This window comes from Neofelis nebulosa, chromosome 11 (assembly GCF_028018385.1).
Source record: "Neofelis nebulosa isolate mNeoNeb1 chromosome 11, mNeoNeb1.pri, whole genome shotgun sequence".
Classification (NCBI taxonomy): Eukaryota; Metazoa; Chordata; class Mammalia; order Carnivora; family Felidae; genus Neofelis; species Neofelis nebulosa.
In genome coordinates this window covers 8595085-8621932 of record NC_080792.1, presented here as the reverse complement: position 1 = coordinate 8621932, position 26848 = coordinate 8595085, and the positions used below count along the sequence as shown (strand labels likewise).

The 26848-nt window shown below is 41.2% G+C and overlaps 1 protein-coding gene across 1 annotated transcript in view; it reads left to right on the top strand.

Moving 5' to 3' along the window:
* The first annotated feature begins 528 nt into the window (after window positions 1–528).
* Window positions 529–26848, top strand: part of DOK6 (docking protein 6) — a 364941-nt gene continuing 338621 nt past the window's right edge. Inside the window, exon 1 of the mRNA XM_058691841.1 lies at window positions 529–981. Within this exon, the coding sequence (XP_058547824.1) occupies window positions 916–981 (66 nt within the window). The 5' untranslated portion in view covers window positions 529–915. The remainder of the gene's footprint in view (window positions 982–26848) is intronic.

Genomic DNA, 26848 nt, shown 5'->3' with positions numbered 1-26848 from the left:
GCTGCGCGTGATCTCGCTCCAGCCTCCCCAGCAGCAGAGGGATTAGACACATGCGCACGCTTGGTCTCTTTGTGTGCACCGGGAAGGGCTCGGCGTCGACTTACACTTCCCAGTGGGGCAGAGACCTGGAACGCGAGCATGTGCTCGGGAACAAAACATGCACGTACACAAGGCCATCGAAATAAACCACTGCCTCCCGTTTGCCTTCCCCTCTTCGGGAGCGTCCCCACCGCCCTTTCCCCGAGTCCAGCTGGGGAGGGGGCGCGGAGAGCCCCGGAACGAGGAGCCGTGTCCTCAGGAATCCCGCACCCGGGAGAGCGACGCGGGCTCGGGCAGAGGGGGCCGGGGGCGGGGAGCGCGACCCGGGGCGCGGGAGGCGGGAGGCGCTCCCCGCCGGAGCCGCCAGGGATGGAGCGCGTCCAGCGAGCGTCTCCGAGCGCAGCCACCCCGCGGGGCCCGGGTGGGGTGGGGTGGGGTGGGGTGGGGTGGGGGGGGCGGGGAGGGAGCCCGGCCGCCCAGTCGGCCCGCCCCTCCCCCCGCGCCGGTGCGCTCCGGCCAGCTGTGCGCCGCCGAGCGAGGCGCCAGCCCGTGGGTGCTGCCGGGGGCGGCGGCGCGGAGGGGGCGCCCGCAGCTGGCGGCGGCGCGGGCCCGGCGCTCGGCTCGCGGCGGGGGGGCGGAGGTGAGGACCGGAACGCGGAGGGCGGGCGCTGCTCGCGGCGCCGGGCCCGCGTTCCCCGTCCGCCCTGCCACCGGCCCGCGTCCCCGCCGGCGGGAGCTCGGGGGACCGGGCGGCGGCGCGGCTGTGGCGGCGGCTGGCTGGATGCGAGACCTGCGCGGACCGGGCGGCGGCGGCGGCCGGCGGCTCCCGACTCGGGGAAGCCGATCGCGGAGGGGACGAGCCCGAACGCGCTGGCCATGGCCTCCAACTTTAACGACATAGTCAAGCAGGGCTACGTGAAAATCCGCAGCAGGAAGCTGGGGGTGAGTGGCTCGCTCGGCTTTCTCCTTCCCCGGCTCGCGTTTGGCGCGGCCGGCTGTAGGGAGGGGGGCGGGGAGAGGTGACCCGCGCGGGGACAGGGGCGAAGAGGGACCCGGCCCTTTCGCGGACAGCCCGCTTGTTGCTCGGCCGGTGTGGGGGCCCGCACCTGCCTCGGGGGGCTCTGCACACCGGGCCGAGGGTTCCCGGAGCGCCCCGGTCCCCGTCCTCATGCGCGCGCTGCTGCTGGCTTGGACCAGACTGAGAAGTCATGTAGACGGAAGGGATGGTCAGGTTGGAAGACGAATGCGCCTCGGAGGGGGGTTTATGGACGGTGCAGCCCACAGTGTTCTGTTCTCCAAAGTGCGCCTTTCGGGGAGAATGGCTCGCTGTGCGGGAGCTGGACGGACGCTCCCGTGTGTGTATTTACAAGCCCCGTGTCCTAGTCCCCGCTTCCCCAGCCCCTTTCGAAATTCTCCTTTGATGCCCAAGCATTGCCGCGCGTCCCCGCCGGCGACTGCCAGCGAGTTTCGGGCTCCCTGAGCGGTTGCCCAGGGGCAGGCTCCCTGGCCGTGTGCGCGCCCGGACAGGTGTACCTGCGCCCGTGTGCAGGCAGGTGTGTGCTCACCGCCGCCGACACGGCAGGGTTCGCGACGGCAAAGTTTACGGAGACCTTGTCGTAGTTTTTCCGTGCAAGACGTTGTGCCTGACTTGGGAGAGAAACAGTGTAGACCCCCCCCCCCCGCCCCGGGGGGTTCAGAAGTTCTCTAGTGACCAGACGAGGAGGTAGGAGGGACACGTGGATGGTCCCAGGAGACCTGGGTGTGGAGCCCCGAGTCCAAGAGAGGAGGAGCGGGCCTTTGGGCTTGGCGGCCGTGGGGGGGGGCCGCGGGAACGACGCGCAGGGGTCCCGGTGGTGGCAGTGGGGGAGCGCGCGATGGGAGATGGGCCACCGAGAACGACCTTGGCGGGCCGGTCCAGAGCAAGAAGGGAAACCGGTGTGGGGGCGAAAGAGCCCCTTTTCCCGGATTCCCTGGATGTTTCTCTACCTCGGTGTTCTCAAAGTTCCAGTTCTGCGAAGCTCCGGAATCCTGGGGCAAAGCGGCCTTGAACCAGAACATTCCCCGCGTTCCCTGCTGACTGGATGAGTCCTCCAACTTGGAGAGGGGAAGAGAGGAGGGAGAAATTCACTAATTCTCTCACTTAAAAAGGAAGAAAGAAAAATAATTCTAAATATACCGTTAGAAAATTGAGCGAAGATAGGGCAGAACCCCTAAGCCCCTAAAAGAGGACGCATCACTACGCACCCAGGAGTCGTTTTATCAGGAGTTGGTGGACGCAGGTGTGGGGGGGCACAGGGAAGGGAAAAGGGCACACTTGGGTTTCGGTGCTGCTTTCTGCTGGCTTTCTCGTTGAACATGCAGACGGTGCCCCGAGGAGACGAGGGACCCACTCCCGAACTTGGGCAGATCCGTAGAAGTGGGGCGTACACAACAGGGCGACTACACAGCGCCCACCCCCACCCCCACCCCCACCCCCACCCCCACCCCCACCCGGCGCAGCCAGGCGCTCCCGTGGCCTGCCGCGCGCCCTTCCGGGGCCAGAGCGCGCGCGCGCGCGAGGGGTGCAGCCCCTCTGGTTGCAAGGGCTGCTCTCGGGTGGAGATTTAATTGCGCCTCGTTCCTTTCCCGGGAGATAGGAAGGACCCACGTGTAGGGCTGCAGTTGTCCAGGAGGCTGCCGGCTTCTCGCGGGCGGGACGCGCTGCACGGCAAGCGAGAGGTGGAGGGGAGAACCATTTTAGGAACTTGACCTTTGAAGCCCTTTGCTCCCCCACGGGGTGCTTGCTCATCATTCTCGCGCCTTCCGTCTTCTTGGAATCTCAATTGTGTCTGACACCTCAGACGTTATAAGCTAACGGATGATTCAGGTCCCCCGAGTAGATGTGTATCTCCTAACACAGAGTCACTGTGTACATGAGATGAGACTAAGAAAAATAACCCTGAGGACCCGGGCCTTCGCGCTCTTGGCCCCGGGGGTCTGTAGGATTCCTCTCCCATTCCCAGCTTTCCAGGATTTGCTACGACAAAAACGGGATATGCAACCTAATTAAAATATAGGATCCAAGAAAAGAGCATTGACTGCTTCTTGGGGAACAATGCGTGTTAACAGCCTTTGAAATGTCCTTTTAAAACACCATTCCTCTTTAAGATGTGTGCAAATGTGTTTGCAATCCCATAGCATCCCTTTCCAGACTCACTGCTTGGAGATAAGCCTTTGTAAAAGACGCCCTTCAGAGAAAACAGTAAAAGCATGTTTATGTATAGGTTAATTGCTTTTGTCTTCCATTTCTACTTGAGAAATGTAAACTTCAGACTTTGGTGTTGAAACACTTTTGTTTTAATATTAAATCGAAACGTTAAATTAACCTTCACTATTTTGAAGAATATTATTTAAAAAAAACTATAGAGACTTTCAATTCAGAATTTTCTAGTATTCAGAAGGGTGAATTCACGTGACAAACCTATAGATTCTGTGAAGTTTAGTAAGTTAAGTTTGTCTGATAAGATAGTAAAACTCTAAGCAAGTGTTGTGTGCCTTAAGCATAGCAATACAATTTATCTAAACATTAAAATGTAATTTTCATAGTTAATACACATATTACTAATGTCATGGACTCAGAAGTATGGACTTTTCCAAGTAAAATAATATTTTGAACTCAAATGATACATAACGATTCTTTTATGGTTTATGTTTAGAACTAAAATAAAAGGAATTCTGATGAAATATGCACAGATATTTGATTTATGAGGTACCGAACTCGTGCTTTCAAAAACCAAATTTTATAATAATCTAAAGGGGAAAATAGACCCCTGGGCATGAGGCCAGTGGTATCTGAGATTATGACACGAAAGCATATTTTGAGATGAAATGTTCTGTTGGATTCTTTTCTCCTTACTAGTTAGTGTTCCCTATCATGCTGAATGAGGGCAGAAAAGCACTAGCTGCCTTTTGGGCTGGGGGAAAACCAGGATCCAGGCCCTTCCAGACTGAAATGGTGAAAGGGCCCTTGCCTTGTGTCTTCCTACAGAATTTAGTGCTCCCAGTGGAGAATATTTCCTTACCCAGTTGTGTGAGTGAAGTAGTGAGTGTTGAACAATTTTTTGAATGTTTGCTTTGAAGTTTGTCTTGACTCATTAACCAGCTTATCTTCCATTCGGGAAAATAATTTTGAAAAAAAATAGTATAATTGCCCCAAATTTTACTCTTGTCTTTTAAAATTATGTTTATTCAATCATTAAAATTTTACAGGTATTAAATCATTAAACATATAACGACATGACTCTTAGAGTCATGTCTTTATAGTCTATGTTAGTTTTTCATTATGACATATCATAGTTTGTATGAATATGTTATTTTCCTTTTGCATGATTTAAAAGCCTTTACTGTAGTTCAGTTTCTTTTGCCCTCTTCCGTGTTGCATAACTGGTATTATAATTCACAAGGTGCCATAGTGGTCAGTATTTTTTTTAATAAAAAGTTACTTACAGGACTAATAACAATAAAACAAAGCAAAAACATGTTGGCCAAAATTGTTTATCTCTTAGCCTTTATTAATTAAATGTTTCCTTGTGACCACTGAAAGATTAAATTTAGTCCACAAGGCATATATTATAAAATATCCAACCTGTTCTTGGTTTGCAGATAAACTAAGAACTCTACCACTGAAATCATTAAAATAATTTTACACATGACGTGTGGACTCTATATTGTAGCTAAAGTAAATGCAGCCTTATAGAGGGACGTCATCATCACTATCATTAACATCGCTGTACAAATCCTGGCTGCCACAGTTTGACTAATTCTAGACTCAGCCCTCACATCATTGTTCTCAAGGAATCCTGTTCAGATACATCAGTGAGGCTATTCACAGGCACACTGTGCACAAATAAATAGTATTTTACACAAAATCGTTTTCTATTTCTTTCTCAAAGTCAGGTCAGGGATTTTGCTCTTTGTGTGGGTATCAAAGGAACGTCTCGAAATACGGTTGGCGTTTGCATATTCAACGTATAATCAAATAATTATGAAGCATCTACTGTGTATCAGATGGTGTGTGTGTGTGTGTGAGAGAGAGAGAGAGAGAGAGAGAAAGGGAGAGAGAGAGAGAGAGAGAGAGAGAGAAAGGGAGAGAGAGAGAGAGAGAGAGAGAGAGAGAGAGAGAGAGAGAGACTGTTCTAGAGTCATGTTGTATTAAGTCAGGGTTATTAACAAGAAATACCTCCTACATCACTACTACTCATAGTACGTTAGGCCAGTAAGAGTCACTTTATCCCAACCTGGATATAAGGGAAGCAGAGAAAGTCAGAGCAACACATTTGGAGTATGTGATGAGCCCCAACGTTATGAGCTGAACATCTATTCAGGATTTTCTCTTTTGCATAGTGTCCCTTTGTTTCAAGAACTTACTGTGGATTCATCCACATCTTGCTTTCTCTACCACTTTGATTCAAACCTTGAGATGCTTCCATCCCTGGCTTGATGATTATTGAGCTTCCTGTAAGTTCTTTGGGTTTTCTTGTTCTTCCACAGCTTTCTTCTGACGATGGAAAAGAGTTGTTTTTTATGAGAGACGTTTATGAGAATTTACCCCTTTGTAGAAGTTTATTTATTAATATAAATGGGAGTTTTCATGTGTGCATTTGCATTATTTTCGTTGACTAGAGCAATTAAAAATGTCTCTGGTTTCCCAAATATCTAGAAAGTATTTTATGAAGAGTGATTTTATTTTATATGACATACATTACCAGTTTTCCAAGAATAAGATGCAATTAATACATTTAAGATAAAATTCATAAATAACTTAATCACTTTGACCATTCAGAAGTTAAAAGAACTTTCAGGATCGTTACTTCAGATGTGAATTCTCCATCCATGGCTTTAAGACATGGAAGTTGCTTTCAGTGTATTTAAATCTTTACTCATTCTGGAATATTGCGTATCCTGGACATTGCTTTCTGGAAAGGATCCATTGTATCCATGGTTATTTATCATTTATCTCTTTCTCATAAAATATGGATTTAGAATACATGAAAATTCTAATTATTTTAGCGGTTTTTATTTTAGGTTTTCATTCATGGTGACTATCATGTATATGTTTAGCACTATGTATACGTTCCACTTAATTTCTGTATCTATATCTGTCTCTATCTCTATCGACTTATCTACCTATCTCTACAAGAATTACTGGTTCTTACAATTTTAGAGTTGAAAAACATCTTGTATACCTTCTATAGAATCCCTGTATATTAATTTGTTTGCAATTATATATGTATGGCATTTCTGGTATTTTCAGAAATTAGTGAGATTTTTGTCTTTTTAAAAAATCCCTACGCATGCATATGGGCATGCCTGATAATCTTTGATTTTCAAAACTTAAAGCCAAAAACAAGGAAAATAAAAATAAGCCTACCTGTAAACACCAAGCCCAGACGTTTTGCTAGATATTGATATTAAATGATTATGTCTGTGTGCTACCTGGGGCCAGCTGTTAAATCAGGAATGAGATATAAATGTTCACATCTCAGTTTTTATCTTAATATATTTACACATGACTGCTGGCAAGGTGAATCTTAAAAGATGGCATTTCCTCAGATAACAAAGATTATACTCAGTGCTTAGGGAAATCTTGCAAATTTACTGAAATAAATTGTGAGTAGAGTAATTATGCAGTGGTAAAATATCTTTGTAAGAATTTACAAAATTGCCAGTTTCCTTAAATGTCTTTCAAAAGTGCTCAGTAATGGTTGGTACCTAGGATCAGTCTAAAACACACACACACACACACACACACACACACACACACACACACACACACAGTTTAATTTGAAGCCTATGTATTTGAAATAGGTGTGATCCATTTTTGTTGTTTGAAGTATTTTTGTTGTAATGTGTTGTTCTATTTGGGTTGTAACAACCCATGTGAATAATATTGGGTAGGACTATTAAGTATTCATGACTTTGCTCTGTTTCTGTTGCCACCCACTTCATTTTAGAAACTACACAGGTCAAAAGTGAGCAGTACAAACAAAATAAAAATGACCTATTTTCCTACCATCTACTGATCTTCTCTAGATGTTGTGAATTTTGAAGTCTATTTTTAAGGAAGAAATAATTTCCATCAAATGGGACAAACTAATTAAAAGAGAGAATACTATAATTTCTTTACCTCAGTTTTACTGATTTTGTCTTAACTTTCGTCACGGTATTTTCTTTTTCTTTAAGCTCTGGTAGCATTGTCCAAAGAGTTCAAGAATGTAGGTAAACAACATTTTCTTGAAGTTTCTGCATAAATCTTCATTAGTTTTAAGATAGAGAGCAGTATTATCCTTTGAGTACTTCATTTTTATATTGCAACACTATCCCTCAGTGAGAGTATTACACCTGTCAGTCAAATTGAATGGAACAAGGAATGATATTTTGTTATTAGTGGAGAACAGAAACTCATTTAATAAAGAAATGTTTTCATGTTGTTTGAAATAAATGGTGGTTGTAATATTTGAACATGTGCAAAGTATTTCTCCTGTTACTGTACTAAATTCATTATAAAAAGCTTGGCTAATATTTTGGCTTAACAGTAAAATGACTGAGAGGTCAGACACTTTGAGCTTTGATTTGAAGCTTCATAAAAGTAATGTAATCATTTTGCATCGTGGGGTACCATGTATTTTACAGCTTCTAAAGAATTTTCACATATATTGTCTTATATAATTTTCCCAGCATGCTTTTTGAAAGTATATTTAATGTTACCCTCATTTAATTTTACCTTTTGTACATAAACTCGAATCCAGAAAAAGTAAAGCGAATCAGCCAGAGCGACAGAGACACAGATTGGGTTTTGTGTGGGGCTGTATATACTCAGATCTAGGTATGGTAACTTCAGGTTCAGTGTCACATCTACAAGGCTACAGCTTCCACTTTGCAATATACATAGGTAGCAGCCCATCTATTCGCATTATTCAAAGTAAGTGTTTTCTTCAGGTGGCTACATAGTGTAAAGCTAATGTTATCATTCACTCAACTCAACTTTAAGTTATTTACATTGCGGATAAAAGTGCTGCTGGCAGGTGGGAGGTGGAGGAACTGGCAGAAGGTGGTCAAAGATACTTCCCTTGTAAGGTAAGTAAGTTCTGGAGATGTAATGTACAGCACGGTGACTGTAGCTAACAGTGCTGTGTAGTGTATCTTCAAGTTGCTAGGAGAGTAGATCTCCAAAGTTCTCATCGTAAGAAAACAAAATCATACCTGGATGAGGTGATGGATGTTAAATAACCTTAGTGTGCTAATCGCGTCACAATGTGTACGTAGATCAGATCATAAAGGTGTACATCTTCAACTTCTGCAATGTAATATATCAATTGTATCTCACTAAAACGGAAAAAAAACAAGTGCTATTTAGGAAGAGAATTGATACCACAATACGGACATAATACGCAGGTATTTTTCCAGACCACTTTAAATGGACATGATTTCATTTTCATTATACCATCTAAAAACCGGCTAACTTCTTATAGGAGTGGAGAACAGGCTCCAAAATGCAGCTGATCGTGTCTATGTAGAATTTAAAATATTTAAAAATATTGAAATCTCTTTCTTTTAGCATTACCATTATTTATGAGAGATGATCTTTTATTAAAACAGTTATATAGGGGGCGCCTGGGTGGCTCAGTCAGTTAAGCAACTGACTCTTGATTTCGGCTCAGGTCATGATCTTCTGGTTCATGAGTTCAAGCCCCTTCATTGGGCTCTGCACTGACAGTGCGGAGCCCGCTTGGGACTCTCTCTCCCCCTCTCCCTCTCTGTTTCTCCCCACTTGTGCTCTTTCTCTCTCTCAAAATAAATAAATAAACTTAAAAATTAAAAAAAAAGTTATATAAAAGATCACGTTTAAATTAACTTAATGCAAAAGAGTTAATTTAAAAAAAACATAATTTAAAAACCATACATTTTTCCTGGGACCTGGCAAATCAAAAGATGGTTTGTAGTGAGGTAGTCATGCAGCAAAGAATGTGACAGTGTTACCCAAATCCCTGCACGTCGGGCAGGACTGAATCCACCGTGATAGCCGTGACCTGCTCCTGCCAGGCCTCATAGTTTCTTGTGTCGCTTGCTACTTTTAAGAAAAAGGAATTGAAATATATATACTTGTGTAGATTTTTTGGATACATTTTTAAGTTCATTTATTTATTTGGAGAGAGAGAGAGAGAGAGAGAGGGAGAGAACGAGTGGGGGAGGGGCAAAGAGGGGGGCAGACAGAGGATCCCAAGCAGGCTCTATGCTGACAGCAGATAGCTTGATGAGGGGCTCAGACTCACCAACTGTAAGACCTGAGCCGAAGCTGGACACTTAACCGACTGAGCCACCCAGGCATCTCTGTGTAGGTTTTTATAGAAGATATTGTACATGTATAAACATGTACAATCATTTTTCTCTTCATGATCTGTTTCTTTGTAAATATGCAGTTGGTTTTCTCTGACCATTCACTAGCCTTTAAAATATGTACGTACGTATGTATGTTCATGTATGTGTATACACATGTATGTGTCATAAATACATATATGTGTGTTACATATTAAATATAATATGTATATACGGTATTTCCAAATGACATGCTAGTACTCATATTTTTTTTAAAAAAAAAGTAATTCTCAATCATGACTGCATGTTGAAGTTACCTACAGAGCCCAGATTTTTCCTCATTGATTTGGTCTGGCTGGGTTTTGAACGTGGATATGCCTTTGGAGTTCCCCAGGGTTTCTGATCTGGTGCTAGGGTTGATAATCATTGTCTGACAGTGAGGATTTGGGGGTAAATAAGGGAAATGTGAGACGTATTAGACGACTATAAACTAACAAAAACACTGTTATTAGTGCTTGAGACTTACACATTGTCATTTCTGAAATATATAGTTAGTTATCCAATAAATCAGTCACATAATGCTGGGCATTCTATAAGGCTTTATGATGTGAATGCAAAAATTATAAAGTAGAAATTTCTTTGAGGGACAGAAATTTACTTCTTTTTTTAAAAAATTTTTTTAATGTTTATTCATTTTTGAGAGACAGAGAGAGACAGAGCATGATCAGGGAAGGGGCAGAGAGAGAGGGAGACGCAGAATCCGAAGCAGACTCCAGGCTCTGAGCTGTCAGCGCAGAGCCCAACGCGGGGCTTGAACTCACGAACTGTGAGATCATGACCTGAGCCGAAGTCAGGCACTCAACCGACTGAGCCACCCAGGCGCCCCAACAGAAATTTACTTCTCAATGTGGTGGACATAACTTAAATTTTTCTTTTTCTTTTCTTTTCTTTTCTTTTCTTTTCTTTTCTTTTCTTTTCTTTTCTTTTCTTTTCTTTTCTTTTCTTTCCTTTCCTTTCCTTTCCTTTCCTTTCCTTTCCTTTCCTTTCTTTTCTTTTATTGAGAGAGAGTGCATGTACAAGTTAGTGGGAAGGGGCAGAAAGAGATAGGGAGGGATAGAAAATCTCAAGCAGGCTCCATGCTCAGTGCAGAACCCAACGCGGGACTTTATCCCAGGACCTTGGAATCACAACCTGAGCCAAAATCAAGTCAGACGCTCAACCGACTGAGCCACCTAGGCACCCCATAACTTAAAATTTTCTAAAGACTCTGAATCATTCTTTCTGTGAGCCATCTTGATGTACGGCTGACACTGCAATATGGTTACTCACAAAAGACATCCTTCTTTTACTTTGTGTGTTCTAATGTAAGTGATTACAATACCATGCCTGTTTAAAACTCAGTAACTTCTGATGATGCTCTATTGGAGAGTCAATGCTTCAGACTTTATTAAGGACAAGCACCTGTAAGAGTGTCTGGGTGGCTCAGTCAGTTAAGCATCTGACTTTGGCTCAGGTCATGATCTCACAGTTCGTGCGTTCGAGCCCTGTGTCGGGCTGTGTGCTGACAGCTGGGAGCCTGGACCCTGCTTCCGATTCTTCCTCTCTCTCTCTGTCCTTCCCCTGCTCATGCTCTGTCTGTCTCTCTCAAAACTAAATAAACATTTAAAAAAAAAAGGAAGAAGAAAAGAAAAAAAAACCTTGAGGCTTAGAGTCGATTTTATATTCTTCATAGGTCTGGGTTTATGGCTTTGCAAGGCAGTTAACTGCAGTGTCACACCTCATTCTTGGTATCTCAGAGGTTTCTTTTGTTCTTGCCTTTGTTGTTTGGTTTCCTGTTTGAAGAGACAGAGCATAAATGGATGGGTGGAGAGAGAGAATTGAGACAATATATGGCAAATACCTAGTGAGTACACATAGACAGTATGTGCTTTGTGGTTTATAGAGAAAGTAACACCAAGCTGAGAAATCATGTGTAGAGAAGGCTTTGTGAGTTCCATGCAGAAGAAATAGCATACCTAAATGGTAACATGTGTCTGGATGGGTGAGGAACATTGAGAAAAGGCCCAGAATAAAGGACTTACCATGTTCTAAGAAACCAAGAAGTCACCGATGTATTTTATAGGAAAGGTTAATGTTCATTCTCAATTTAGCAACATCCCTGAATCTTGAATGTATAGAAGGCATTGTGGTAAAGTAGTATTTGGTCAAGGAGAGCAACGAGGGGTGAAGTTTAGTATACTAGAAAAGCATGTTTTACTTCTAGTGGCTAGCCATGATTGAGAATCACTGACATGGGAGTATTTTTTTTCTAGCACCGAGAAGAAATAAGTCTTCTACCTGTCACTGTTTGCTTTGAAAGGTTGGCTGTCGTATTGTCACCTTTTGAAAATGATTAGACTTTCCCCCTCTGCCTGCATTTAATACCCTCATTTTCTGGTTTTCAGAAATATTGCTGTGCTGGGTATAAATGTAACTTTAATTCTATTTATTATTCCTGGGTTTATAATGCTTCTGGATTTTATGGCTTGATATATTTCTTCTGTTCTGAAAAGTTATTTGCTGTTTCCCCTTCTGTCCTATTAATTCTGTCCACTCTTTTCTCTTCTTCCTGACTCATGTACTAAATCACTTATACCATATTTTCTGTACTTCTGTGCCTTTTTCTATTTCATTTTTTTTTTGTCACTCAAAGCTTCAGGATGGATATTTTCTTACACATTTTCTAGTTCACTAATTTTCTATTCAACTATGAATAATCTGTTGAATTTATTCATTGTATTCAATTTAAGTTATTTCTTTCAGGGATACAATTTTCATTTGATCCTGTTTTTTAGAATTTCCGACAGAAATAAATTCTCAGTTTTGTCTTTGGTGGGCTTCAATGCCTTCAAATGACTTTTGTATTTCCCCAGCTTTCCTAATTGTCAGCGAGTAGGCTGGCCTGAGTTACCCAGGATGCCACCAACAGAAATGGGAAATTCTCAGCTGGTTGAATTTGGTAGAGATTTCTGCGTGGGGAAACAGGGGCTTTGTGGTCCTCCAGAACTGTGCTGAGAGCCAAGAAAGTTGGCTTTAGCTCTTCCTTAGCAGCGAGACTCTGTGGTAATTTTGTCTTCAGATATTTTTAGCTGGGTTATCCATCTTCGTAGGAGAACTAGGGTTTGTGATAGTGAAATTGAAGAAAAAAAAAAGACCAAGCCATTTGGGTGATAGGACTAAACACAACTGTTGCAAGTAGTGTTTATGTGTAACCTGTCTGTGCATAAAAATGGGGGGGGGTGGAACATGAGGCAAAAAGCAGTTAAAAGCCTGCTCTAGCATTCAACTTCATGAACAAGGCCGAACTGTTCTGCCCCTTTCACAATGGTTCTTAACACTGGACATACATTACAATCACAGGAAATGGTTTTTGAGTTTTGGTGTGTGTGTGTGTGTGTGTGTGTGTAAATAACAATGACAAGTTCTGCTTCCAGAGATTTCTTACTTAGTGGATCTCTGGGCAATAGAATTGTTTGTTCATTTGTGTTTGTTTGGTTTCGTATCAGTCTACCCAGGTTGACCCTCTTCACCAGAAAAGAATTCAAAACAAGATGTTTATCACTATATATTACCACAGAACCTACTGAACTAGGATAATTAGGTGTACTATGCCTTCACAAGTAGTTAAACAAATTAACAGTATGAATCAGGTATTCATCATTTGGTTTCTCACCCAGCATTTCCATCTTTTTCAATATATTTGGATAGCACCCCATCATCAATATTATAGATATCATCAATATTATAGCTATTGAAGATAGCAAATAAACCTCACATTATTAGAAGATGAAATGCCAAAAATATTCTTTCCTCATATCTTCTGCTGCCAGGACATGAGGAACGAGCTAGGTGTTACCAATTACATGACCAGACTTTGAGTCAGCGATAAAAGAAGGCAGCCCAGGATAGAGATCTTCATGGGGGACAACAGAGTAATTGTTTCTACTGCACTGATTTATTGATGCAAAAGTATAAGCATTGTACATGGTTGTACCTCCTGTCCAAAGGCAATAGCCTCATCAAGACACTTAATGATTTAAGAGATCACTTATGGTTGTTACAGCTTGAACCTGGTTCTCCAGTCCTCTATTCCTAATTTGAAGTAATGAAAAATTTAATAAATTTCCTTCTAAGTGAATCAGCCAGTGTCAACTTCTATTACAACTAATAGCAACTAATACCTCTGACAGATAAAATGGCATTATTGGAAGTGACCCAATTAAATTTTAGAATGCACTAAAATAATTAATTTTTAAAGTAATGAATATTAAATGGCTTTCCTTAATAATATGGAGATATGAGAATTCAGTTTATACTGTAGTCACTCCTAGTTTGGACATTTAGCGCACCATTAGTGAATTATTCTGTTCTCACCCATGGACAAGTGTAGGAGCTTTGATGAAAGCATACATTCAGAGCATATGATTAAGACAACATTTTTTTTACAAAAGAGACCCACACAAATATACCCAATGAATCTTTGACAGAAGTACAAAAGCAAATCAGTGAAGGAAGGATTATACCTTTTCAATAAATGTTGCTGGAGCACTTAGACAACCCGAGGCAAAGTAAATGAATCTCAGCATAAACCTCACAATAGATCCTTGTAACTCAAAATAGATCCTGGACTTAAATGTAAGAAGTAAAACAATAAAATTGTGACAAGACATATCAGAAAATTTCTGGAAACCGGGCCTAGGCAGAGTTCTTAGATTTGAGATCAAAAAGCATAAACCATAAAAGGAAAAATTGATCAATTAACCTCATCGAAACTGAAAGTGTTTGCTCTCTGTAAGAGCCTGCTAAGAGGATGGAAAAGAAATGCTATAGACTGGGAGAAAATATTTACAAATTACATAACTCTAACAAAGAACTAGTATAAAAAAAACTCCTAAAACTCTATGGTAGGATTTAAAAAACAACAACAATTCAATCAGAAAATGGGCAAAAGACATGAACTGACACTTCACAAAAGTTGCCATGCAAATGGCAAATAAACACGTGAACAGGTGTTCAGTATTATCAGCCATTAGGGGGATGCAGATTAAAACCACCACAAGCTATCAGTACACACATACTGGAAAGGTGAAAATAACCCCAAATGCTGGCAAGAAGGCAGAAAAACTGGATCGTTCATACATTGCTGTTGGGAATGTGAAGAGATGGTTAAGATACTCTTGAAAACAATTTGGCAGTTTTTTTTGTAATGTTTGTTTATTTATTAAAAATTTTTTTTATTATTTTTTTGAGAGAGACAGAGAGACAGAGTGTGGGCAGGGGAGGGGCATAGAGAGAGAGGGAGACACAGAATCTGAAGCAGGCTCCAGCCTCCTAGCTGTCAGCACGGAGCCTGACGTGGGGCTCGAACTCACAGACTGTGAGATCGTGACCTGAGCTGAAGTCGAACGCTTAACCGATTGAGCCACCCAGGCTCCCCATTTATTCATTTATTTTTGAGAGAGAGAGAGAGAGAGAGAGAGAGAGCAAGCACAAGTGGGGGAGGGGTAGAGAGAACAGAAGGTTAACTTGGCAGTTTCATAAACAAACCAATTATACAACTGCCATACAACCCATCAGTCTTAGACATTTGTCCCAGAGAAATGAAAACTTTCTGTTCCCACACAAACCTATACACAAATGTTCTTAGCAGCTTTATTTGAAACACCCCCAGACTGAAAACAAACCAGATGTCCATCATTGGGTGAATGGTTAAGTCAACTAAAGCGCGTGTGTATCTTGTAAAATACTTGTAAAACACTATAAAAACTATAAAAACACATCCATGCCAATGTCTGTTATCTTGTCTTATTGAGGACAGCCATTGAACAAGTATAAAGTGTGAGGGGCTATCTCACAGCGTTTCCCTGGTTATGATGTGGAAGACTGGCCATTTGTATGTCTTGTTTGCAAAACTGCCTACGTTCCCTGCCCAGTTTTTTAATTGTGCTGTTAGGTTTTTTGTTATTGTATGAGTTCTTTGTGTATTTTGGATATTAACCCCTTGTCAGATCTATGTTTCACAGATATTTTCTCCAGTTCCACAGGTTGCCTTTTCATTTTGTTTGATGGTTTCTTTTGCTGTGCAGCTTTTGTTTGACATAGTCCTCGTCTCTCTTTGAATCGTGAAGAACATAAATGTTGGTAATTTTGCAGTTGCGATTTAGTGTTCTCTGTGAAATGAGGTTTATATAAGCTACATTTACCCACAGGACACCTTAATTACTAGGAGCCAAGTGGCTTGAACACTCCATTGACTTCAGAAACAAACAACAGTGCAAAAACTTCTCTGCCTTTGATTTTGAGCTCCAAATAAGCCACCTTGTCCAAATTAAAAAAAAACAACAACAACAAAACATCATTACTTAGAAGAGATAACATTCAGCAGTATTTCAGCAAAATTTCATTTTGTGTCTCCAGAAAAAGATCGCCTGGCTACCTTCCCATCTGAAAAATGTCATTAGCCATTTTCATGCTGCAGGTGATACCAACTTGCAGCTCCTTTTGAAATGATAATAAAACTGTCCAGAATACAAAGTAAATAACGTTCCAAATGAAGCATCTAAGGAGAAGTTTCAGATACCATGCTCTCTGCTGATAGGTTAATTTCAATACCTGAATAGAACGTGAAGGGGGAGCAGTAAAATGACTGAACAACAACAAAAAAGGTAAGCGTAGCCACACCTGAAGCAGTTGGAGATCCATGAGTCATCTAGGATTCAGAGTCACTGGTGAAAGAAATAACTGTTTTGCTTTACAGTTTGGACCTGTAACATATTTGGTACATGGTTTCAATTCAAAATACCAAGCATATATTTGAAAATAAGATGTATTAACTAAGGAGATAGTAACATGAAATCTATCCAGGGTGAAGTGGTAAAACGAACTGAAAGACACATGGGTATGTGCCACACACAGGGGATACAGTGATAAATAAAATGCTGTGCCAGACTAGTCCAGCCTGGCAAGAAAGGGGCAGACAGTAAATCTTTGCTAAATGGTTACATAAGTTCACATTCCAAACTGTGCTACCCTAGTAATGATTGTGATGTTGAGGAATACTGTCCCTTCCTGGGCACTTGGTAATCTATCCCTTTGTAATTAGCCATAGCAGCCAATTGAATTTCAAGACGAAAGCTGTAATTGGAAATATATCACCTAGAAAACGTCTTACATACCCTACCTAAAATATGTTATTCAGTGCTTCGTTTTTACAAAATACATTTTTTAACTTCACTGAAAAATGTTTTCTGAACATTCTTTGAGGGAGCACTGAAATTTAGTTTCCTCTTAAGCAAGAATCCATATAACAACAACAAAAACCCCAAAGTGCGTGAGTTTTTTTGGAAGAAATAAGGTTTGATTTAAAGGTTACCTAAATTTTAGGGGTGCCTGGGTGGCTTAGTCCATTGAGCGTCCGACTTTGGCTTAGCTCATGATCTCGAGGTCTGTGAGTTCAAGCCCCGCGTCAGGCTCTGTGCTGACAGCTCAGAGCCTGGAGCCTGTTTCAGATTCTCTGTCTCCCTCTCTCTCTCTGCCCCTCCCCCACTCATGCTCTGTCTCTCTCTCTCTCTGACTCCTTCAAAAATAAATAAACATTAAAAAAAATTTAAAGTTTACCTAAATTTTAAAACATAAGGCTCTGCAACATTGTCTTTAAATGTATTTCTTATATTGTGATGTTTCATTTCAGTTGCTATTTTGACTATTTTTTTTTTTTTTTTAAATTTTTTTTTTCAACGTTTTTAATTTATTTTTGGGACAGAGAGACAGAGCATGAACGGGGGAGGGGCAGAGAGAGAGGGAGACACAGAATCGGAAACAGGCTCCAGGCTCTGAGCCATCAGCCCAGAGCCTGACGCGGGGCTCGAACTCACGGACCGCGAGATCGTGACCTGGCTGAAGTCGGACGCTTAACCGACTGCGCCACCCAGGCGCCCCTATTTTGACTATTTTTTATGTATGTATTTATTTATTTTTAAAGTTTATTTATTTATTTTGAGAGAGAGAGAGAGAGAGAGAGAAAGAGAGAGAGAGAGAGAGAAAGAGTGTGAGCAGGAGAGGGGAAGAGAGAGAGGGAGACAGAATCCCAAGCAGGCTCCACGCTGTCAGCGCAGAGCCCGCTGTGGGGCTCAAACCCACGAACTGCTGAGATCATGCCCTGAGCCAACATTAAGACTCTGGTGCTTAACTGACTGAGCCACCTGGGCTCCCCAGTACATATTTATTTTTAATGTTGATTGTGTAATTTCACATAGTACAGAATTAGAACCTGTGTCAACTGCCCTACAGTTTCCGTGAAGAATCATGCCAACGACTTGTGTTTTTATAGTATTTTACGGTGTAAAGCCTGCTTTTACATGTGGCTCTCCATTCAAAGAGCGTAATACTTGGTGTGCAGGTCCGATATCATCTTCATTTTTGATAGGAAGGCTGTGATTTTAAGGGACGTGTGATAACACACCCTGAGTCTGAAGACTGTTCTTTTACCCAGATACCTAGTGCCTTCTCCGAATACCTGTTCTAATCACTACACGCATTTTGATGACAGTGTATTCCTCTGATACAGCACCCTTGACTAGGACATAGTATTCTTTTTCTTAATAACCTATAATAATTATGAAGCTCCTATTCCCCCCAATATATTTGGAGCCATTTAATATCTCTGTTCCGGTGCTTAGTTTCTGCTGAGTGTCTCAATTCCTAATCTCAGAGGTAATGCATGAATGGTCCCTCAGATCTCTTTATCACTTTCCCTGTGATGTGTGCAATCTGCCAGCCTTGAAATCCTAAGATATATGCATCGCTTTAAATGCTTTTGAGAACTAAGAACTTTTCTCACTTGTCTTTATTTTTTCACATGTAAAACCATTATAAAAGTAGTCTTATATGCAAAAGTATAATTCTGAAATGGGTTTTCTTCCGTCTCATCGATGTTGAGTTTTATGACGTGATTTTATGGCCCACAGGGAGCTGATGGATCCCCACTTCTACCAACAATTACATTATTTTTGTCTCAGAAACAACTCTCCACAGACCTTGTTTAGTATTTCGGATGATTAACGTGATCTAAGGCTCACCTCAAAGGTTCCAACCTCTGAGCATCAGCATAGTTTAGTGAAGAGAATGACCTTTGGTTGAATGTGTTGACTTTCCAGCCCTGCACCTCATCTGTAAATTGACTGTCGAATGCCAAAAGGCTATCCTGGAGGATTATTGTAAACTGTAAGTGAAGTGAAAAATGCCACATGCCTGGCATATGTCAGGCCCATACTCTTACTTATTGGCTTTGGCATTTCTTTTTCTTTCTTTTTTTTTTTACTACTGGACAATGGGATTTGGTGGAAGATCTTTTTTTTTTTTTTTTTAAATATAATTGACTGTCAAGTTGGCTAACATAGAGTGTATACATTGTGCCCTTGGTTTTGGGAGTAGATTCCTGTGAATCATCGCTCACCCAGTGAGCTCATCCCAAGTGCCCTCCTCAGTGCCCATCACCCATTTTCCCCACCCCCACCCCCCATCAGCCTTCAGGTTGTTCTGTGTATTTAAGAGTCTGTTATGGGTTTGCCTCACTCTCTGTTTGAAACTACTTTTTCCCTATCCCTTCCCGCATGGTCTTCTGTTAAGTTTCTCAAGCTCCACATAGGAGTGAAAACATATGATATCTGACTTATTCTTTTTTTTAATGTTTTTTTTTTTTTTTATTTTTGAGAGAGAGAGAAAAAGAGAGAGAGAGAGAGAGAGAGCACAAGTAGGGGAAGAGCAGAGAGAGAGGAAGACAGAATCTGAAGCCGGCTCCAGGCTGTGAGCTGTCCGCACAGAGCCCGACACGGGGCTCAAACTCATGGGGCTCAAACTCACGGACCGTGAGATCATGACCTGAGCCGAAGTCGGCCGCTCAACCGACTGAGCCACCCAGGTGCCCCGGGATTGGCATTTGTAAACAGCAAGCACTGATTTGACTTGCCACAATGGAGGAGCATCATCATTTTGGAGTATTTTATATTTAATGTGACCTCTTTGGAGTACTTGTCTGCTTTGAGCAAAGCACTTTGCTGGATTTTCTGTTCGATGCACAGTGAGATTGCATGGTAGCACTTTCATCAGAACCGTTACCCGATGAGAGCTGCTGTGGACATACTCGCCTGCACAATGGCTCCCGCGGACCCGTGTCAGGGAAGGCTCGGGGATCCAGGACGGAGGTTGCCAGGTGATCCCATCTTGGCCACGCCTGCATTCTGCTTGCCCTGCATTCTCAGCTCCGGTGCTGGGCCTCCTGGCCTTTGTCATCTAGCTCCCCTCTGTCTTTCAAAACCTTTTTCAAATGGTAGTTCGATTTGTGTCAGCCACCAGAAGTACAGATGGGGAGCTCTCTACCTTCTAGACCTTTCGTTATAGATATATTTTACCAATTGCCAGTCCTGCTGCACATCCTCTGCTTCTGATGCCTGCTGTCCTGTCGTCTCGGAAGGCAGGGGACTCCCTGATGGTGCCCCCCCCCCCCCCCCGTCTTTCCCGCGAAGTCTTTCCCTGGCTTCCCCTCCACCTCATGCCCTCCCAGTGCCGGCCACTGCAAGAATTCTCTCGATGGTCTGTTTTTAAAAGCTATCCTCGTTCCCTTAGAAACCTTAGTTAGTCCTGAGCCCTATAGTTTTATCCCAACTTTTCACAAGGCTTATCTGTGGTTGGAATTCGGCATCTGTAACTTTAAGCTGAAGTGTTGGTAAGACTTTCCAACCGTTCCTTTTCCTGCCTGCTCAATTATCCTTGTACTCCTGCCAGATTGATTTTCTAAATTTCAGTTTGAAACCTCTAATTCCCCTTCTTAAATTTTCCCATGGTCTCTCATTACCTAGAGTAATAATTAAACTTGTAATTCAAAGCTATCCATAATACTTACCATTGTTTCATTGTGTTTTTTTTATTATGTAATATTGCAAGCACCCTGGAGATTATGTAGAATCATATCACAAACCACCGTATATGAGCTGCCCATATTTTACCAATGTCATGATAGTACTTTTCTTTCTGCTTTAAATTTTCTAAGATAGAAAAACATGGAGCAGCGAAGACATATTTGAACCTCTGGACCTGAGGGCACTCAGCCGTTGTATTCGGTATTTAACGGCCACTACATAGATCTAGTTTGTTCCTTTCAATGCTTGTGTCGTCTGTTGGGTGGGTAAGATACCCTTCCTCCGTTAACGGACATTCGTGAGGTTTTTCTGGTTTTGATGTTATAGACCACGCTTCAGCAAACAAGTTCATGGAATTCTCCCTGACCTCATGTATCCAAATTTCTCTAGGGCACGTGGGGGCAAGCAGAGTTGCTGGTTTTTAACATGTACATCTTCTCTTTACCAGCGGTTTTCCGATTGCCAACAAGCGATGGTTTCAACTTAAAAGCCCAGAACCAGTGACCGAAGAGAACTTCTTTTATGACATCCTCAGCAGCAATTGATACTGCTATACTTCTTTAAATTATAAACTACTCCAAGCACACAGACAACATGAAACTTTCTTTGAAAAGCACATTCTGCTCTATTTTCTTCAGATTTTTAGAAAAGAAATAAAATGGATAAAGTGAAGCTTTTGTGTCTCCCAATGCACTAACTTCAAAAGGTCACTCATCCTTGTAATTCTATGCATAGTTTTTCTGCATTTATTATTACCTCTTTATATTTATTTACATAATGTTGACTGTTGCTTTGCATTTACTGTTTTGCTTAGTTTCAGCTTTAAAGAATTAGAGTCGTATACTTGGCGACTTCCTGAAACGTGGTTGTTTTTGTTCAAGCTGATGTTTTTGAGATTGAAGCATTTTGGTGCGGTTCCAGTGGGTCCGTTTTACTCCTGTGTACCGTTGCTTTGTGGAAATACTCCACAATTTGCATCTCCTAGTACAAATGTGCAAGAGATTTCTTAGTCTGTCGGTTGGATGGATGGTTTAGTTACATGCTTAGAGGTATTTGCTGGGCACAGGTTGGCACATACTTGCTACATCTTGCCTAATTGCTTCCCAGATGGTGTATCCACATGGACCTTTCACTGAATTTGAGTTCCCTTTGCTCTGCTTCCTCTCCATCACCTGATATTTTTAGGTGGCACTTATTCCTCCCTTGGGGAAATGGGTGTTTTAAAGTTCTGTTTCTTTGCAGTTTGAACACGTTTTCATATGTTTTTGATCATTTGATTTTCCTGGTTTGCGAATTAAACTGCTGCCCGTTTTTCTATGTGATATATTTTCTTTTTTTTTTAAGTGTTTATTCATTTTTGGGAGATAGACTGTGAGTAGGGGAGGGGCAGAGAGAGAGGGAGACAGAGGATCCAAAGCAGGTTCTGTGCTAATAGCAGAGAGCCGGATGCTAGGCTCGAACTCACAAACCACGAGATCGTCACCTGAGCTGAAGTCTGACGCTCAACCGACTGAGCCACCCAGGCACCCCCGTGTGATGTTTTCCAAATGATTTATAAGAGTTCCATCTATATTTCGAATACTACTCCTTTGTAGTTATAAATTATGCAACTATCTTCTCTCATGTTATGGTTTGCCTTTAAATTTGCTACGGTCTCCTGTGTCTTACTGATATTTAAATTTTAACGAAATCAAATTTATTTTCTTTATGGCTTGTAGCTTTTGTGGCTTATTTAAGAAGTCACTCCATGCTACAACATAAAGCTGCTATTTCTTATTTTGTTCTATTGTTTTCATGTATTTCTATATACACTTAGGATCTTTAATCAACCTGTAATTAATCCTTATTTTAGGATTTAAGTTTGGAATCTTTGTTTCCACATGTATAGTCAGTTTTTCACCTCCATTTATTAAATATTTGTATCCATAAGCTTGTTCAAGTCAGCACTTCATTTTTTCCTGTATGTATTTCTAATATTTTGTTAGGTTTACTCTTGTGTACTTTAACATTTTTGCTCTTGTTTTGAATGGCCCACTTTTTGGTTTTAAATTTGATTTTCTAAGTGGTTGCTGTTTATTTATAGGAAAGCTGTTGTTTTGTGTATCTCGTGTCCAACATTGACTCACTCATTGAGTATGGAATATATATGGAGGGCTTGCTCAGTGCAGGCATTTTGTAGGTGCCCAGGATACGTGGAACCAGGAGCACGAAAGCTGCCTTCGGGGAGCACATGTGATAAGGGGTCAACAAGATAAACACACAATTGCAGCACAGAGGTGCAAGCGCCCTTTGCAAGGGAAGGCGATGAGAGAGGGTGAGAGCACTGTGACCTAGAGAACCAAGAAGTCCCAGAAAGGTGGAGGTGTTTGAGTTAGTTCTGATGGAGGAGTTGGAGCTCATCACGTGGGTGCACAGGAAGGACCGGGTGGATACAGGGAGTGACCTGGGCAGGGCACAGGGCTCAGGGGATGTCCGTGGCTGTGAACTCCGAGTAAGTCGGCACTGTGTGTGTGAAGTCTGCAGGGTAGGGTCAAATTTTAGAAGACATTTAAGGTCACAGAAGGTTACAACCTTATTGTGTAGTCGTTGGGTTTCTAGAAGAGGAGTTTTAGGGGCACGTGGGTGGCTCAGTTGATTGAGCATCTGACTCTTGATTTCGGCTCCCGTCATGATCTCAGGTTTCATGAGATTGAGTCCTGTTTGGGTCTCTGTGTGCTCACAGCAGGAAGCCTGCTGGGGACTCCTTCTCCCCCTCTCTGTGTCCTCCCCCCGCTCCCACTCGCTCTTTCTTTCTCTCAAAATAAATAAAGAAACAAAAAAGAAATGGAGTTTTATTTTAAAAAATTAAAAACAAAATTTGATGTTTATTTTTGAGAGTGAGAGAGACAGAGCACTAGCGGGGGAGGGGCAGAGAGCAAGGGAGACACAGAATCCGAAGCAGGTTCCAGGCTGACCTATGCGGATATCATGACGTGATCTGAAATTAGCCCCTTAGCCAACTGAGCCATCCAGGCGCCCTTATTTTAAAATTTGTTTGATGTTTATTTATTTTTAAGAGAGAGAGAGACAGAGACAGGGCATGAGGGGGAGGGGCAGAGAGAGAAGGAGACACAGAATTGGAAGCAGGCTCCAGGCTCTGAGCTGTCAGCACAGAGTCCAATGTCAGGCTTGAACTCAAGAACCACAAGATGATGACCTGAGCTGGTGGGATGCTTAACTGACTGAGCCGCCCAGGCGCCCCAAGTTTGAATTTATTTTAAAATAATTATTCATTGCATAATTATTAATGCATTTTTTTATTTTTAATGAAGAATATTTTTAAATGCAGTACTTTGCACAATCTCTAATCAGGTATTTGCAGTTTTAAATCAAAATGATTCTGGTTTTAAAAGTCTAAAACCTGTTTATGTACTACAATTAAAGAAATCTTTTAACTGTGAAACATATTCCTAATTTTCAGATTCTCTGTCCCCCTTGTCTTTCTCTGTCCACATCTTAAGGAATCAGGCAAGACTGTCTAAGGTTATTTTAACTGTAGCTTATTGTAACTAGATATATTTATTTATTTATTTTCTGAAGAAATTCTTCCGACTTAATATCATGAATACGTTCCCCTGCATTTCATTCCAATAGTTCAAATTTTAACTTTCTTACTTAGGTTTTCAGTTCATCTGGAATAATTCTTGGTTAGTGTGAAATAATTTTCTAATTACCTTTAGCCAGTTTTTTCATCACTATTTGTTAAATAGTCTGTTCAAAGCTACTTTCTTCAGATGCCAAGTTGCTATGTATGTAGGGATTATATCTGGGCTCTCAATTCCTATTCTTCCTTTGGGTATGATGAGCCTTGATATCACCCCTGCCTCCCCTCCCCGCCCCTGCTGCCCCCAACAGCTTTATCCTTCCTCCTTAGAATTGTCTGGGATCTGTGAACCCTTTATTTTATCATTTGCATTTTAGAATCTGTTAGTAAGTTGCATCAAAAAATGCTGAAATTTTTAATTGAGTTTTTAAATTAGAAACGCAATCAGAAATGAGTTTTAGACATTACATGCTTCAACTTCTTTTTTATCTCTTTTAAAAAATATATTTTTTTAATGTTTATTTATTTTTTGAGAGAGAGAGAGAGAGCATGAGCAGGGGAGGCGCAGAGAGAGAAGGAGACACAATCTGAAGCAGGCTTCAGGCTCTGAGCTGTCAGCACAGAGCCTGATGCAGGGCTCGAAATCACTAACTGTGAGATCATGACCCAAGCCCAAGTCCGATGCTTAACCTACTGAGCCACCTAGGTGCCCCACATGTTTCAACTTCTTAATGTTACAAATATGGAAATGGAAACCCAAAGGAGTCGATTCAGATCACCTATAAAAACCATTTTGAGCCTAAATTTCTTGGGAAGATTAAATGACTAAAATTTGGACCATGTTACTAAACACTGTGGATGATAATACTATTAAAAAATAATAAAATGGAAAACAGGAAAATCTATGGAAATTAAATATGCAGTGAGAACAATGAACTGTTGAAAACATCAAAGATTGTAATTTTAATAAGCATTTATACCAATGTATTCACTTTGTAAATTACAAGATATTTCACATTTTGACTATTTAATGCCCTTTTCTGAATCCTTTCTGGTCTAATATATTTACCTTACTTTTACACCTGTTTTCACTTTGTTTTCACGTCTTCATGGACCTTAGCTTAGTCTGCTTTGTATTGTACTGGTGATTAGATTATAAAGTATAGAAAACACCACTTATGTATAGAAGGGAATATAGATTATAAATACAGAACAGATTTTTATTCCAGCCCAATTAATGGCAGGATTGATAGTTATACTCCAAGATAATTTTTACTTTCTTACAGTAAAGTATAGGTGCTCACCGTGTTCAGTGGGAACGATTTGTGGATATTATATAATTTGTTTAATGAATCTCCTACTGTTCGATTCCCCTTACCCCTTAGATAACGTCTTACAAAGGGAATTGTCAGGTTAAAGTTCTATGTTTTGTAATTTTAAAATTTGAGATAATTTTACATAAAAGGCTTTAATAAAAGTTACAAAAAAATTGGAGAGAATTCTGTACACCCTTCATCCAGCTTTCTTTTACTGGAATATCTTACATAGCATAGAATAATTCTCTCTTGATTTTTTTTGTTTCACTCCATGTATTAAAAATGGCATCCTACATTTAAACATCACATTTCTTTAAAGCCACAGCCATTTGTGTAGGAACCTGCATAAGGTATGATAACCAAAGAAAAGGAAACACAAAAAGAGAACTTGAAAATATATTACAATTCAACACTGAGGTGTTCGATAATATAGTTTTAATTTGTGAAAATTTTCTCTAAAAATTATTTAACCAACCAAGCTTATCGTTATAATTCTTCTAAAATGAAGTGAAAGATAACCAAACCTGTAGCTAAACTGAATGAAAAGAGAAAACTACTTTAAGCTGATTGTTCACACATAATACTATTTTGAGAAAAGAGAGGAGATCGGTATGCATATTTCTGTATTTCAGCAAGGTTTCAATGTGTAAAATTAATCTTATTCACAGTTTAGCTCATCAAATTAATTAATTACTGACTACCAGCAACAATAATACATTTGTTGGTGTTAATGCCTACATATTCATTTGCAAAGTTTGCAAGTGTGAACTCTCCCCTCCAAAACAAAAAAAGGACAAAGAAAAGTGACTAATGGAGGAAAATAAGATTTTATTGAAAACATAAATTAATACAATTTTTTAAATGTTTTATTCAGAAACACTTACTTGTGCTGTGCTTGAAATATATAAAATGAATTAATCACGCTAAAGAGTGGTTCTTTAGGGTTTCATAATTAAAGAGAAAGTGAGTGGGCATTATGTTTTCTGGCCAAGTAAGTGCTATTAAATCAAGGCTTTAAGGCTGTGGACATGTCTCACTTCCAAACACAGTGCTTTCCTTGTTCCAGTGGCTGTGATTATCGCAAAGGCAGAGAAACCGTGCTGTAAAGTGAAAACATAGATGCCGTGCTCTACCTCGCCGGGTTTTATTCAAAGAGCTTGATGCTGTGCGCCCGGTGGGTTCGGATCTAGTTTGTCAATATGCTAATACAATTCCAAGTCCTTTCTAAATTGAAATAGCATACATCCAAGGTTTCTAGGAGATTTGCTACTACTATATTTATTAATGCTGATTGAATACCATCCCTGCTTGATGAACAGGTAGTAAAACACTCTTAAAAAGTGGGTTGCAATTTTCCTCCTTAATTTTTGTTTCGAGATTCATAACGTATTTAAAATATTTTATTGTGAGGGGTGCCTGGGTGACTTAGTGGGTTAAGTGTCTGACTCTTGATTTCGGCTCAGGTCATGATCTCACGGTTCGTGAGATCAAGCCCCACATCGGGCTCTGTGCTCACGGTGCAGAGCCTGCTTGGGATTCTCTCTCTCCGTTTCTCTCTGCCTCTCTCTCTCTCTCTCAAAATAAAATAAATACACATTAAA